Source organism: Peromyscus californicus, unplaced genomic scaffold (genome assembly GCF_007827085.1).
Source record: "Peromyscus californicus insignis strain IS unplaced genomic scaffold, ASM782708v3 Scaffold_6__1_contigs__length_162567912, whole genome shotgun sequence".
NCBI classification, from domain to species: domain Eukaryota; kingdom Metazoa; phylum Chordata; class Mammalia; order Rodentia; family Cricetidae; genus Peromyscus; species Peromyscus californicus.
In genome coordinates, this window is record NW_026294584.1 from 61260803 (window position 1) to 61276623 (window position 15821).

Below are 15821 nucleotides of genomic sequence, written 5' to 3' on the forward strand. Positions count from 1 at the left end.
TCTTTATTTCTACTCATTACAAGAGGAAACTGTGTCCTAGAAAAGCAGAAGCTGAGTTAAGTCCATGGAGTGGAAGGAAGGCGCTGTGGCCTCTGCTTTTCACCATAGCCAGAGCTGGCTGTCATTGCTGTTGCTACTGCATGTAAAGTTCGTGTGTTGATCACACTTTTGTTTTCCCTTTATGCTGCCTGCCCTGGTGCTCTCAGATATCTGTTACTCCAGTGTGGTCTTAGGGTAAAGAGAAAGAAAATAGGAAGGAGTGAGTGTGGCCTACTGGTCTGCAAGTGTGACTGCAGGTCTCAGAACCCCATTCTCCAGGCTGGTGCAGGGGTGCAGGGGTAAACAACACTGGCTGCAGAGCCTGATGGCTTGAGTTTGGTCCTGGGATCCCACGTGGTAGGACTCCTGCAAGTTGTATACAAACACGCACACAGCACATACACATATGCACACATGCGCACTCAAAAATAAATTAATTAATGAAAAAAGAACTCCATTTACCATAGGAAATGGACTGTTGCCCAGGAAGTTTGTGTGACAGGCAATTCTGCTGTTCCCAGGGAAAACCCTTGAAGAACAAGGGGTGACTCACAATGTAAAGGCGATGGTGCTGGAGCTGAAACAGTCTGAAGAGGATGCAAGGAAAAACTTCCAGGTAGAGGAGGAGGAGCAGAATGAGGCTGACCTGAAGGAGAAGCGCATTCAGAGGACCAAAAGGGGACTGGAGATCCTGGCAGAGAGAGGTACACAGAGTTTGGCTTGTCCCTTCCTCGGATACACAGCTAGAGGACCGTGCCTCTTGTGGGGTTCACTCCAGAGGGTGGCATCTCAAGGGTTGTCACTGGCACTGCCGTCCACCTGAGTTAACCGGACTCTATGGCTTTGTTGCAGCGGAGATGGTAGATCCGGAAAGGATGCCTTACTTAGACATTGCAAACCAGACAGGCAGGTCAATCAGAATTCCTCCTGCCGAAAGAAAAGTAAGTACAGGCTTGGAAGGCTTGCTGGGCGGTCAGAACAGAGGGGCGGGGTCAGGCCCAGAAGTTTCTTAGAATGAAGAGTTCTGACTAGGAATCAAGTTCATTTTAGGGTTTTGATTTTGTATCTTTTTGGTATTTAAATAACAATTTGGGGTAGACTGCACTATTTGAATTATTCTATTTAAAATTAAAAATTAAGAGCTGGGAGGTGGTGGCACACACCTTTAATCCCAGCACTCGGGAGGCAGAGCCAGGCGGATCTCTGTGAGTTTGAAGCCAGCCTGGGCTACCAAGTGAGTTCCAGGAAAGGTGCAGAGCTACACAGAGAAACCCTGTCTCGAAAAACCAAAACAAAAAAAAAAAAAAAAAAAAAAAGAAGAAGAAGAAGAGTCTTGAAAGCTGTCCTGTGACCTCCACATATGTGCTGTGGCACAAATACACACACGTGCGCGCACGCACAAATGTAAAGATGCTGTCATTGTCAAGTATTTCAGAAGTGTGTAGTGATACTGCTTGTGAAGGTGGAGGATGGGAGACTGACATAGGAGTCTTGATAAGTAATCAAAAAACCACAACCAAGAATGAGTGTTTGGTATACTCTTGCTACTAAGCTCAGGTTGGCCTCTACCTCACAGTCCTTCCTCGGCTTCTCACAGGCCCACACTACCATACCTGCATACTCCTTAGAAAGGCCATAACAGTTACTGGCCACTAATCCTGTCTAGTCTTTTGGAAAACTAGAACTACATCTAGACCAGCAGGTGGTTTAAAAAACAAAACTGATAAAAGTGAGGGTGGATGCTACTCATGATGGCAGCCACACTGATGTGAGAATTTGGCTTTGGTGCTTCAGTGAGAGAAAGCTCTAATTATAACAATTAATTTGGCTTTTAGATTGATTGTTTTTGTTTTTGCCTTGTTTTTCATTAGAGCTAATATGCTTTTTAATTTGTTTTATTAATGCTTTACTAATTTTGTTTGAAAGAGCTGTTTTTAAAATTCCACATTCTTTCCTAGGCCCTTATGTTAGCTATGGGATACCATGAGAAGGGCAGAGCTTTCCTGAAGAGAAAAGAGTATGGAATAGCCTTGCCGTGCCTTCTGGACGCTGACAAGTATTTCTGGTAGGTACTTTTGTATTCAGCATATACTAGTGTAAGGGGGATGCCCCAGCACCCCCCTGCCTGTAACTTCAGACTGATTTTCACCCCACAGTGGTTGCTGGGAGTGTGGAGTTAAGGCACACACCAGTTTGTGCTTGTTTCTTCCTTTGTATTTTTTTTTTTCTTTTGAGACAGAGTTTCTCTGTGTAGCCCAGGCTGGCCTCGAACTCACAGAGATCCACCTACCTCTGCCTCCCAAGTGCTGGGATCAAAGGCATGCACCACCACCGCCCGGCCCTCCTTTGTATTTCTAACTGCCCTGACCCCCCCCCCCCCCCCCCCCCCCCCCCGTTCATTTTTACCTAGTGTGTAGGCTCTGCACTCCCAGGGTGCTGCCACCAGAGCTGTCCGTCACAAATGGTGTTGGTGCAGAAGGTGATGGCCCCTGAACCATATTGCAGCGAACACTGCAGAATGTGACCCTGTCCCTCTTCTTCAGTCACTGCTGGATTTCTCTGAAGAGGAGTATTTTGCCGCTTGAGCTGTCAGTTATGCTGAGGTGCAGTGTTCACAGGAAGAAAGCAAAGTGCCTGCCTCCTTTTGCCTTATTTCCTAGTTTTCAGATTCAGTTGGTTCCTCAAATGTGACCAAACTGAGGTTTGCTTTTTTTTCCCCCCTCATCAGTATTAACTGGTGAAGCCAAGAGTGAATTCCTACTGTCTCAGCACTTGGGAGGTTGAGGCACAAGTTGTAGGCCAACCTGGGCTACCCTGCAAGCCCTTGTCTCCAGGGTGTGTGTGTGTGTGTGTGTGTGTGTGTGTGTATGTATGTATGTATGTATGTATACATGTTTTTAACATGGGCTGTAACACATCTGATCTGATGTGCTTCGTATAGCTATGCTTAGCTTCTCCATCTCTGGCTGGCCCCGGTGTCCTTTTGACCTGGTGCTGGCAGTCTCTGCAGTTTCCCAGGGTTCCTAGTTCCTGTTCATGGAAATGGTACTTAGAGAATGTCATCCAGACGTGTTGGATGCCTGATATAGATAGGCTTGGTTCTGGGAAATGGTCAAGAGTAAACAGCCTCAGTGTGGACTTTGTGTTTGGTGAATTCCCATGACAATCATCCATATGTCAAGAAATGAGGGGGGGGTTAAAAAAAAAAAAAGAAATGAATACAGATGTTTATGATAGTTTTCTAGTTGCAAAGGTCAGTGCTGTTGGGTCTTAAATGTGTAAACCTCAGGCTAACTTATACGAAAAAGAGATTTATTGTCCCAGATGTTGGAAGGAGAGGGAGCAAGGCTGGGGAGAGTGAGAAGGTGGTCTGGCTTCAGGGTCTGGCTGTGTCCCTCTGTCTCTGTACTGTATGTGTGCTGCTTCTCTGCTGATGCGAACACTAGAGGCTGAAACCTGAGTCATTACAATTGAGGAAAAGTTTTCACATCTTTGCATAGTTGTTCCTACCTTGTTAGTAGAGAAGATTTCAAATATGTGTGGAGGGAGAGACTGTTGTAGTGAACTTACATAGGCTCATAGTCTGGCTTTAGTGGGTGCCAAGAAATAGTCTTGATTCTTCTTTGTGAGTCTTTTTCAACCTTTTCTCCCTGGACAAATCATTTAAATGATTTTCAGATGTCAGATCCCTCATTAAAACAACCATGTCATCAGTTCATGATATACCAATAAATCATTAAGTAGCAGGTGTAATAAATAATAACTATTAGTGCTTTTAAGGTATGGTCATGAATGTATCGAATTCCCCACTGGTATCTGCAGGTGGAGATTTCTCCTAAGGTCCGGAATAGACACTACCAAGCGGCGAAGAAATTAATCTGAGTCCATTCACTCTATTCTTCTAAGTCAATTCTAGCTACACAGCTTCTTTTCTGTCCTCGTACTTAGCTCCTCTGTGCACCTTCTCCTGCTGTTCTCTCACTGTTCTATCTTAGTTCTTCTTCCCTTGTTCTCCCCTCAAGCACACAAGCATATAATATATATATATACACACATATACATATACATACATATATATATCCATCCATTAACAACTTGTTAGTAAAAACTACAAAGTAAACTCTCAGGGACAAGCATTCTGATAAGAGTCACACTTGGCAAGACTTGTTCAGCTAAATTGGTGACTGACAACAGCTGTAGGTTGTAAAAAGTTCTGGCTTTCTCTTAAAGGGATAGCTACAAGGGTTACAAGGGAAGAAATTAAACCAATGAGAGATTTAAGGAAAAGGCAAAAAATACGTGTTCTATTTTAGGTGATTAATAATATCCAGACATGGTTAGTCAGTTAACAGCCCTTTTCTGTTAATCACCTGAATCTCAGGACCTATACATAATTAGTCTACTGAGCCTAAAATCTTGCACTAAAAACTAGTGTAGAAATAAATACAAAGTGTTAATTGTTTTTTGAATCAGAGTCGGGAGGTGCCGGTGGAAGAAGCTTAGGGCCACATGGGTGCTATTGATCTCTTGAAGGACTAAGATGTACCCAGGCCAGACACCTGCACTGTCACTTCTAGTTTGCTATAATTCTTCTGAAGGGTTTTGATCCAACAAGGCCAGGCACCTGCAGTTCCGTTCTGTGAAAGTTCTACAAGGACACTCTATCTGGCCAATATTTACCTTGTCAGTGGCTAAGGATGGAGAACAAGACCTCCAAGTGTCTACAGTCCACATGGAACAACAGACCTAGTTATGAAGCATATTTTAGTATGTTTCTATTCATAAAAATTGTACAGTTAAATAAGAAACCATCTTCTTGGCTATCCACAATCTTGTGTGCCCATAAGATTGAGATGCAGTCGTGAGATTACATGAACACATTACATGGAAACGCACGGTAAATGGAGAATCATAGCTGTTATTGCACAAGAAGTTTACAACAAGAAGCAGCCAATTCATTCAAAAGGCAGTAATTCCATAACGCCTTTTGTGATGGTTTCCTCCAACAGAACCCTTGGTTCTGATAGGTTGACCTTCTGAATACTAATTGTCACCTGCTGTATACTCCCATGGCCTTTTGCTACCAGCAGCTCTCAATATGGATGCACAAGGTGATCAGCTTATAGAGTAAGGTTTACTGGCTCACCATATTAGAGGTTTAGCCTATCACTAGCTGGCCCTATTGCCTTGCCATGTCCCTTTGTCTCTACTGCTTTGTAGAGTGAGTGCGTGGTTGAGGAACTGAACTATTCATCTCAGTTGGCTAGAAAGACCAGCCTCTCACAGTTCCCTTCAAGGACACCTCACAATGACATAAAACCTTCCACTCTTAAAGATTCCACTCACTTCTAGTGTGACCGTGTGTATTTATGCCCAAGCTGTTATGCATGGCCCTTGGGGAACATTCCAGGTATATTGTAGATAATTACCTCTCTCCTCTCGAGAACTATTGGTTCTGGTCAACGGATCTATGTATTTGTGTGATTTCTCTCTCTCTTTTTTTTTTTTGAAGAAAGCCAGCTGTAGCAGGAGCCCAGGTGCTGATGGAGGGAATCCTAGCATTCCATTTTTTTTCCTGATTTTTTCCCCTCTCCCCAAGTAAGCAGAACTTCTTCATGACTTTTTACTTGTCTTATTTACAGTGGCTAGTATGCCAAGAATAGTTCTCCCCCCCCTTTTTTGTGAGTACATACATGTGTGCCTGTGTGTGTATACCTCTGTGTACGTGTGGTGCTGAGAATCAACCACGGTTTGTGCATGCTAAGCAGATGCTTTATTACTGAGCCATACCCATGGAGCAGCAGGACAGGATTTACTCTGTCATATGATGGACCTAAAAAGCCTGGCCAAATGAAGAAATCAACAGCTCCCCAGCAGTTTGGGGCAAGCAAAGGCAGGCAGGGCATCACCCTGAGTTGAGGTAGCACTAGGTGTCCAAGCTGCCGATGAGGCCAGTGAAAGTGCTTGAGGTTTCTCTTGAGTCTCCATGGAGTGAGGTAACCAGCATACCCATGGGAAGAAACCACCCACTTCTGGGTAGGGACCACCTGAAAGAAGTAGCAGGTACAATCCTTTGTGCCTGCAGAGGACAAGGAGCAGTTTGTGTCCCTACCAACAGGAGTAGAGAACTGTGTGGTCATGGTATAGCGAATGGAGCTTTGGGAAGGGTATTGTCTCAGCACAAGCCAAGAAGGCTGCTGTTGGTTCCACCCAGCCCAGCCTCAGCCTCAAAGCTTTCCATGAACAGCAGGCTTGTTATGTTTTCACGTAACCCTAATGCAACCCTAACAAGGTTCGATATTCAGTAACCAAAATAAACTGTGCCCAATTACAAGCCCACAGTAAAATGAAGACGGAGCTCAGTCAGCAGAAGCAGCTCCAGAAACTACACAGAGCTCGAATTAGTAGTCAAGGACACTGAAGCAGTAGATGTATTCCTGTGTTCAAGAAGGCTTGAGCAGCCGAGACGGTGGGTGGCATGGGAGGTATGCAGAAGACCCTCATTGAAAACAAAGGATGACCTAGTAACCGACTTCTGTTGAAAAGAGATACTTAAGCTTAGCTTATCATTCTATTGGGCTGGAGAGATGGTTCAGTGGTTAAGAACACTGACTGCCTCAGCAAAGGACCTAGGTTCAGTTCCCAGCATCCATACTGAGTGGTCCACAACTGCCTGTAACTTCAGTTCAAGGGGATCCAACACCTTTTCTGGTCTCCATGGGCACTGCATAAACACAAATGTATACACACATATATACAACACACAGAAGTAAGAATAACTGTAAAAATTAAAAATTCTGTTAACCAATCTTAATTCCAGTTGACTCTAATGCTTCCATTTTAATGCTGTTTCAACATGAAAATTGGTTGAATAGCAAAGCTTTTAAAACTGCAAACCATGCCGGGCAGTGGTGGCGCACGACACCACTTTAATCCCAGCACTCGGGAGGCAGAGCCAGGTGGATCTCTGTGAGTTCGAGGCCAGCCTGGGCTACCAAGTGAGTTCCAGGAGAGGCGCAGGGTTTCTACACAGAGAAACCCTGTCTCGAAAAACCAAAAAAAAAAACAAAAACAAAAACAAAAAAAAACTGCAAACCAAGTCATTATTAATAGAAATATACTTTAAAACACAATTTTATGCTAGGTTTTTGTTTTTAAATTTTCCCTCCCCAATTGACAAGATCAGGTTCAAATTCAGTTTCAAAACTATAGTATGTGGATGTTGGTTTCTTTTTCTCTCATTCAGTCATTAGTTTGTTTGTTAGTTTGTTTGTTTGTTTGTTTTGAAGCAGGGTCTCTTTATGTAGCCCTGGCTGTCTGTCCTGGAACCTCTTAGATGGACAAACTCAAGAGAGATCTGCCTGCCTCTGCCTCCTGAGTGCTGAAATTAATGGTATATAGCACCATGCCCAGCTTGATTTCTTGAAACTAGTAGAATAAAACATAGCTCTCTAATAGGAGACCTGGGCTTTGATATATTTTTGGTTTTATGTTTTGGCCATACATATATTCAATTCTGGGTCACACTATTGATTATATTGACTCAAACGAGGCCATTTCTGTCCTTGTCCTTGCTGCTTTCCTGAAGGCATTGAAAAAGCTTTTCACAGGCCTCGAAGTTAACGTGTGGCAGAGTACCCATTGCATTCTGTGAATGGCTCAGCATTTCTGTCCCAGAAACTGAATCTGTCAGGGTGCAGATCAAGGCATCTCCCTGGATGTGAGAGCAGACCTCCACCCATAGCCTCTCTGCCTCTTCTCAAAGCAAGTTTTCAGGCTGAGCTGCAGGTTTTAAGACTCCCTTTCACTGGGCCTCCCCAGGCCTATGTGTGTAGCGGCGTGGCATTTATTTTAAAGACATTCATAATGAATAGGAATGTTAGAAGAGGCAGGGAAGAAAGCATGCAAAAACACTGTTCTGTATGTTCTCGCCCCCCTGGACTGTGTACAGCCTCATGGGCTGATGACCACATCCATTAGATTGGGCTCTTGGCTGAGCACATATTAATAGGCAAAGCAGGAAGCTCATAGTTAACAGCATCCCAGTGGAAGCAGATGGGTGAAGCTTTGAAGTTATCCGTGTGAACTGTGTGGTCACAGATGTTCTCCCGCCTCGAGGTCAGGTCTGCACTATGCACTGAGCATCATCACAACTTAAAGTACAGATAAATAGTTCATGGCAGTGTCTTCATCCTTTCCCTGTGTCTGGCTCAGCCTGTCCATGGGCCCTCAGGAGTCAGCTTGGCATTTAAGTTAGCCTGGTGTTTTCCAGACTGTTTTCCCAACAAGAAAGTTCCTGGGCATGCCTGTCTCATCGTAGCTGTTATCAGCTGAGGCATTTTTAGGAAGTGGGGGTTTTGGGGTGTCTTGAAAACTGTGTGTCAACCTTTCGTGCATGTTAGACTCTCCAGGGAGGTTTTAGAGATAGGACTCCAGCTCCTGGCATGGGGAACCTTGTTACACTGGCCCTAATTGGGTCCTCAGCATCAGCATCTCCAAAGAAAAAGACTCTTGTGTCTTTTTTTTTTTTTTTTTGACTCTTGTGTCTTGGTGATTGTAATTCACAGCCAGAGCTGGAAGCCACTATGTCCTAGGCGAGATGCCACCGTGCTGCTGTTGAGAACCCTAGTTCCCCTTTATCCATTCAAAGGATCCATATTTTTTTTTTTTTTTTGGCCTGGGGCAGGGTGGGTGGGGTAGTCATTTGCTCTGGGCTGAGCTCTCCCTTTTTTTTTTTTTTTTTAATGTTTTTAATGCCAAATGCTGTTTATTGAAGGAGGGGAGAGGTCTTAAATACAGGCTTACAGCACAATGGGAGAACCCTGGAGGGCAGAAGTTCGCTACAGATGTTTTACAATCTTGCATCTAAGCTGTTAATGCCCATTATGCAGGATACACAGACAAGGAACTTCCCTTAAGCATTCAGGAGGGTGGAACCCGGCAGGGAATTAGCATAGGGAGGATGTCAAGGTCAAGGTCAGCAAGCAAGGCAACAGTTACAAGGATCCATATTTTAAATAAATATCCTTTTAGTTAATCCTAGAGATGCAGCAAGAGCTGGAAAGCTTTCTGGGGACCCACAAGGGCTGAAGGGCTCCGCATTGATGGCTTCCTTTTCTTGCAGTGAGTGCAAAGAGCTGCTGGACACTGTGGACAACTACGCGGTTCTTCAGCTGGATATCGTGTGGTGCTACTTCCGCCTGGAACAACTGGAGTGCCTCGATGATGCAGAGAAGAAGCTGAACTTGGCCCAGAAGTGCTTTAAAAACTGTTATGGAGAGAATCACCAGAGACTGGTCCACATAAAAGTACGTAACTGTGATTGGTTTTCTGAACCCACTTCTATGGGCACATTTATTCCTGTCCAGATGTGGAAACTGCTGCCAGAGGTGATTCATCTGGGCAGCAGTGTAAAATATCCCCTTTGTAAAACAAGGCTTTAGCAGGTATTAAGTGTTTAATTAGTCCGGCTGGGTTTTATTTTATTTTATTGTTTTGAGACAGTCTCATGTAGCCCAGGCTGCCCCTGAACTCCTAATCCTCTTGCTTCAGCCTCCAGAGTTCTGGGATTACAGTATGCACCACCTGTGCAGCTTAGTCTCACTACTTCTGTGGAGGTTTTTAAAGCCAGTTTACTGATTACAGACCCCTGCACTCAGTCACTCCGACCAGGAGAGAGCTACTGACTTATTCATGGCCTGTAGCGGTTGGAGACAGGTGTTGTGACTGGTTCCTTCCATGCTTGGGAATCTTCCCAATGACAGCAATGATGCCATGGGCACTCTAGTGTTGCCACTTTGCTCCTGTGGAGACACGGGATGGTCACATCAGTGAGAGTGCTACCCTTCAATTAGAAATAAGACAGCTTATTCTTTTTCTCCCAATGACTTCAGGGAAACTGTGGGAAAGAGAAGGTGTTGTTTTTAAGACTCTACTTGCTTCAAGGGATTCGAAACTATCACAGTGGAAATGGAGAGGAGGCTCGGGACTATCTCAACAAGGTAAGAAAGGCAGCTGGGTCTGCCCTCACCTGCGCCTCTGTGACTGGCAGTGGAGTGCTCTGTGAATTACGCTCAGACTGACCCCTCAGGGCCCTGCACCTTCCTCCCATCCTCTCCCTCCCATACAGCATGAACACTTGTATCTGTTAGGGTTCAGGCAAGATGCTGCAATAAGGACGCTTCAAAATGACAATCACCTTAACTGGGTAAAGTCTCTGCCCTGCTCTCGAGCATCTTGAGGTGAGCAGGCCAGGCCAGAGCTGTGCAGGCTTTGACTCCCATCCATTGTTCCTGCTGGTACCTCTGCCACTGCAGAGAGGGCCAGAGAGTCAGGGCAGACCTTCACACGACATAGAAACCACCAACCAGCCCAGCTACAAGGTTAAAACCTTCCTTTTTGATTAGACAGAAAGGGGGAAATGCTGTGGGATGGTCCTTCTGTACTCTGTGAATGTGTGTTGCTCTCATTGGTTGATGATAAAGCAGTTTTGGCCTATGGCAAGGCTGGATAATGTTAGGTAGAACAATCAAACTGAGGACTTAGAGGAAGAGGGATGGAGTTGGGGAGATTCGAGCCAGATGCCTAAGAACCAAGATGCCAGAGGACCAGTAAAGCCACATGGCAATACACAGATTAATAGAAATGGGTTAGTTTAAATGTAAGAGCTAGTAAGTGATAAGCCTGAGCCATCGGCCAAGCATTTATAACTGATATACGCTTCTGTGTGTTTTTGTGATAAGGCGGTTGGGACAAAAGAAAAGCTCTGCCTCCGTTTACAGAGAGTTGTAGATGATATGTGCAGCTCAGATTCCGTGGATTTTTTTCTTTTTGTTTTGAGACAGGGTCTTGCTGTCAGCCCAGATGGCCTTTACCTCCTGATTGCTGGGATTACAGACATGCACCACCGCAGCCAGCTAAACTCAGGAATGTATTACAGTCGCTCTGGCACTCCTGCAGCACTCAGCCTGCCCACTTGGTTGGCTATGCAGGCAGAGATAGTGTTGTCTGTTTTCCTTCCTGACGGTGGATAGGTTAGACAAGCTCACCACCATCATACTCTCCCACGCAGTAGTTCACATTGGTGGCCTGACTTAGGGGCTTTAGCATTGCTAAGCTTTGATGTTGTTGCTGTTGCATGAGTCTTCTGTTATTTCCTGTTGATAGGCAAGCCAGCTCTTTAAAGAGCTGTACATCGATCCGTCAAAAGTTCACAACTTGCTGCAGTTGGGGTTCACTGCCCAAGAAGCCCGGCTTGGTCTGCGGGCTTGTGATGGGAACGTGGACCATGCAGCCACTCACATTTCCAACCGCAGAGAGGTAAGTTCTCACTTCTTTCTTCAGCTCCCATGAGGCTTGGACCCTTTGAAAAGGTTAAGAAACAAAAACAGTACTTCTTTTCTGAACTGGGTAGGGAAAGACCAGAGAGAATGCCAGAAGAGGTGTGAACAAGAATCAGGAGGGCAGGAATACATTGCCTTCCCCCCCTTTTTTTTGAGACAGGGGCTCATGTAGTCCAGGTTGGCCTCTAACGAGTGGTAAAGCCAAGGGTAACCTTGAACTTCTGGTTCTCCTTGCTAGTAACTGTGAGGGCTAGGATTACTGGCATTCACCACACCCTGTTTTCTGCAGTCCTGGGGAGGGGACCTGGAGCGTCAAGGATGCTGGGCAAGTGTTTACCAACAAGGCTACATCCCCACCAGATTGTATTTCTGGAAGCTGTTTCAAAGGGACTGTAAACAGCCTGTGAGGCCACTATGATAGTTTAGGATTGCCTTCTTGCCTGGAAACATGTCAGATGATAGAAAAGAGGTCTTAAAAGCCGCAGTCATTTATAACAAGCTCACAAAAGGAAGTTTTAGAATTCTAGAGCTGGAAGGAAGGGACCCTGTCATACCCAGCCTGTTGTACAGCCGAGAACCTGAGGTCAGGGAGGGCTGGTGACAGGTGTCCATCTTCTCAAGGCTGGCAGAGTCTCTTTGGGCTTTCCAGCCGGACACTCTTCTTGTGTGGATCCCATTTCCCAGGGAACCCTGAAGCACAGCAGCCCGTGGGCCACAGAAGGGGCAGGAGACACTAGTCATTGTGGGAATGGACCCATGGGCTAGTTGTGTAATGACCTGTCAGCAGGACTGTCAGCCCTCGTCTGTTGTTCTAGTGTCGTCCCTGGGCCTCGCTGAGGAGTCAGGGACAGGTCAGGGAAGCTGGCGCTGTGCGCTGTCTAGTTCAGCAGCAGGAAGCAAGCCTTCGAACATCGCATTTCCACCTTCCTACTGCTCCGTCACCACACGACTTCAGTGGAGAGCCTCTGTTTTCAAGTACTTTCTGAAAACATGGTGCAATGCTCAGTAGTTCATGAGTCATTCTCATGATATAGTGATATAATTCAGTTGTGACCATGGCTGCCTGTGATGCCACTGGCAAAGGTGGTTCTCGTTTACACCGAGGTGTCTGTGGTTCAGAGACTGCCTTTGAAAGTATAGTGGGGAGGGCCGTGAGAGATGAGATAGCATCAGTGTCAAGCTTGCAGGCAAGCCCAGTGATCTGCGTTTGATCCCCTGGACCCATGTGCACACACACACACACACACACACAGGAGAGACACAGTAATTAAGATGGAATAAAAAATATTGCAGAATTATTGGGTTGCATAAGACATTGGGTCCTAACACCACAAATGTAAATGAGCGTGTATACATGTACGTGTGTGAACACTTACATGTCATACATATATGCACTTCTGAATTAAGTGATCTTCAGAGAAAAAGCCCTGGGCAGGGTGATAGGTTAGGTGAGTTGGTGGTCACGCACGCTGCCAAGGACCTGGTCCGCTCCTCCCCTTTGTGTCTGATCACACCCCGAATGCCCACCAGTCCTTCTCGCTCTTGAGCCAGCTGCCCTTGAACCGCTCACTGAGGCTGGTGTGCGCTGATACCATTCGGATCTCATCTGGGAGCTGGTCAGGGCAGGAGATGTTGGGAAGATACTCTTGGGGTGCCACAGAAGAGGCGCTCCTATGGGAACTTAAAGTGAGGTGGGAGCTGCTGCCTCGATTCCTGCCACTCTGGGTCTGCATTTGTCAAAGAACTAAATGAACTAAGTCCTTCCTTCTCCTGATGTGAGGGACAGAACCAGGGTGTCGTGCTAGGCAACCCTACCCAAAGTGATGTTCCTAGCCCCTTGATAGGAATCCCCAGGTAAGTGACCAGAGGCTGAGATGACCTTTCACTCTGGCAGGAAACTCTTCTGACATGATACTGTAGCTGCCCACCTGTGGGGCCTCCAACCCCCAGCACATAGGAACCTGCCTGTTCTTATGCTGCGTGCTGGGTTCTGGGTTCATGAGGTGCTGGGCTGATCCTGTGTTTCTACTCCTGACCTCAGAGCCCACCCCTAGCCCAGTCCCTGAGCCTCTTGCCACTTCTCTCAGCAAGGATAGGTAGAGAGAGGTCCCTCTGTTTGGTTGTTCCCCAGCCCAGAGACCTTGAGACACCCTGCAGAGCAGAACCCCAGATTCCTGCGCTGCCTCCATCCCTAACTCAGAGGGACTTGTTTTCCTAAAGGAACTGGCTCAAATAAGGAAGGAGGAGAAGGAGAAGAGGAGACGTCGTCTGGAAAATATCAACTGTTTGAAAGGAATGGGCTACTCCACACATGCCGCCAAACAGGCCCTTCACCAGGCCAGAGGCAACCTGGACGATGCCCTGAAGGTAATGCTTCCAGGCTTCAGTCTGAGCAGCTGGATGCACCCCACTGGCCTGCCTCCAGGCTGACTCTCCTTCCACAGCCTTCTTGTGGACGTCCCTCCTACGTCTGTGTAGACGGGTTGCGAGTGCAGCCAGTTCTGTCTTCTTCCAGCCTAGCCAGAATGATGGATGGCCCTGGCACTTGGCCTGGCTTCTTTCTTTTTGACGAGTCTAATGTCAGCGGCTATACTGTCCAACTCAAGGGATTGGTCATGTTTCAGTTGAAGTTTTTGAATAAACTGTTTGTTTTTATATCTGGTTTTATTTTTTGTGGTAGCTCTTGGCACAGGGGCTTTTTAAAGAAATCCCCAAAGTAACAGAGCAGCAGTGGCTTTTCTTTGGTCAAGAAGCACAGTAAGCTCTGTGCTACAGGTCAGATGCTGCCCTCAGGTGCCACAGAACAGTGACAGACAGATGGATGCAGGGGCAGGAGCTGTGTGCCTGCATGTGAGAGATGGTAGTCTGCGTGGCTGGTAGTTAGGTGAATAAAGGCCGTCCTGTGCTTTCAGATTCTCCTCAGTAACCCCCTCATGTGGTGGCTACAGGATTTAGACCCTGAAAACAACAGTCGTCAAACAAGTCCTTCCCAGGAGAGCATCGACCAAGTGAGTGACAGGCGGTGCATCTTCCCTTGGGCGGGGCTGCCTGGGATGAGTAGGATGGCAGCAGGATGGCCATCCCTGGGAGGACTTCAGGCATATGTAGTCGGGTGGATGTGGGGAGAGGGGTTCTGAATGAGAGGTGCTTCTGTAGAAGGGAAAGGGGATGGCATGGTAGTACATACCTTTAGTCTCAGCACCTGGAGACAGAGGCAAGTGGGTCTTTGAGTTCAAGGCCAGCCTGATCTCCATAGTGAGTTCCAGGCCAGGGCTCCATAGTGAGATTCTGTCCTCTGAAAACCGCACGAGGTGGACTGCAGCGGAAGGTACCTTTGCCCTCATTTCTCAGTTGCCTCTGTCCATGTTCCACTATCTCCATCAGTCCTCTTTCTCTGCCTGGGACCTGAGAGGTTGCCATTGTGTCCCATGAAACTCAACCCACCTCAAAGTGTGGAGACTTCATCCACACTTGACATCGCACTTTAGCATGTCCCATGCATTGTGGCCATTTAACGTGTGGTACTCACAGTTAGATTTTCATGACACCTGCTTTCAGCACCAAGGTGGCCGGCCGGTCCTGAGGTGAGTGAGTGCCTAGCACCTGTTGAACCCAGGTCTTCAGAGCCCCTTCTGCACGGCCTGGTGTCTCTGGGGCTGAAGAGGGAAGAACTTGTCAGAAAGGGCAAAAGATGCAGGCAGCATTCTTTTTTTCTTTTTTTTTTTGTTTTTGTTTTTTCGAGACAGGGTTTCTCTGTGTAGCTTTGCGCCTTTCCTGGGACTCACTTGGTAGTCCAGGCTGGCCTCGAACTCACAGAGATCCGCCTGGCTCTGCCTCCCGAGTGCTGGGATTAAAGGCGTGCGCCGCCACCGCCCGGCGTAGGCAGCATTCTTTAATCATACTTACCTAGAAAGATGCAGGCAGCATTCTTTAATCATACTTACCTAGAAAGATGCAAACTTGTCCTAGCTGTGCTCTGAGGTGCGAGAACATGGATGGGGTCCACAGGGCAGTGTGAGCTGAGCGCATGGTCACAGTCCTAACCCTGTGATCTCTCCTAGCTGGTGTACATGGGATTCGACACAGTGGTGGCTGAAGCCGCGCTAAGGGTGTTTGGAGGCAATGTCCAGCTGGCAGCTCAGACCCTTGCGCACCACGGAGGAAGCCTTCCTCCAGACCTGCAGTTCTCAGGAGAGGACTCCTCCTCCACACCGTCCACATCCCCATCTGACTCTGCAGGTAGGCCTGAGGTCTGGATGCTCCCTGATGGCTGCATTCTGCTGAGTTTGAGCTAAGGGCAGCTGTGATCCTAAGGCAGAGGCTAACCTGGAGGCCGAGGGCATCCCTGGGTTCTGCCAGGATGGGGTTTTGCCAGGCCGGGGTTCTGCCAGGACGAGGTGGCTGCCAAAGGTACAATCAGGGCACCTCTCCTCCTGTGAT

At 47.0% G+C, this 15821-nt stretch overlaps 1 protein-coding gene across 3 annotated transcripts in view; it reads left to right on the forward strand.

Moving 5' to 3' along the window:
* The window catches only part of Nub1 (negative regulator of ubiquitin like proteins 1), a 35139-nt gene that overhangs the window by 17880 nt on the left and 1438 nt on the right, over positions 1-15821 (forward strand). For all 3 annotated transcript variants that reach the window (XM_052719918.1, XM_052719917.1, XM_052719916.1), the window contains exons 6-14: positions 561-743; positions 892-980; positions 1998-2104; positions 9164-9347; positions 9933-10040; positions 11206-11358; positions 13602-13748; positions 14294-14389; positions 15443-15620. In XM_052719918.1, coding sequence (XP_052575878.1) covers positions 561-743; positions 892-980; positions 1998-2104; positions 9164-9347; positions 9933-10040; positions 11206-11358; positions 13602-13748; positions 14294-14389; positions 15443-15620 — 1245 coding nt within the window. The remainder of the gene's footprint in view (positions 1-560; positions 744-891; positions 981-1997; positions 2105-9163; positions 9348-9932; positions 10041-11205; positions 11359-13601; positions 13749-14293; positions 14390-15442; positions 15621-15821) is intronic.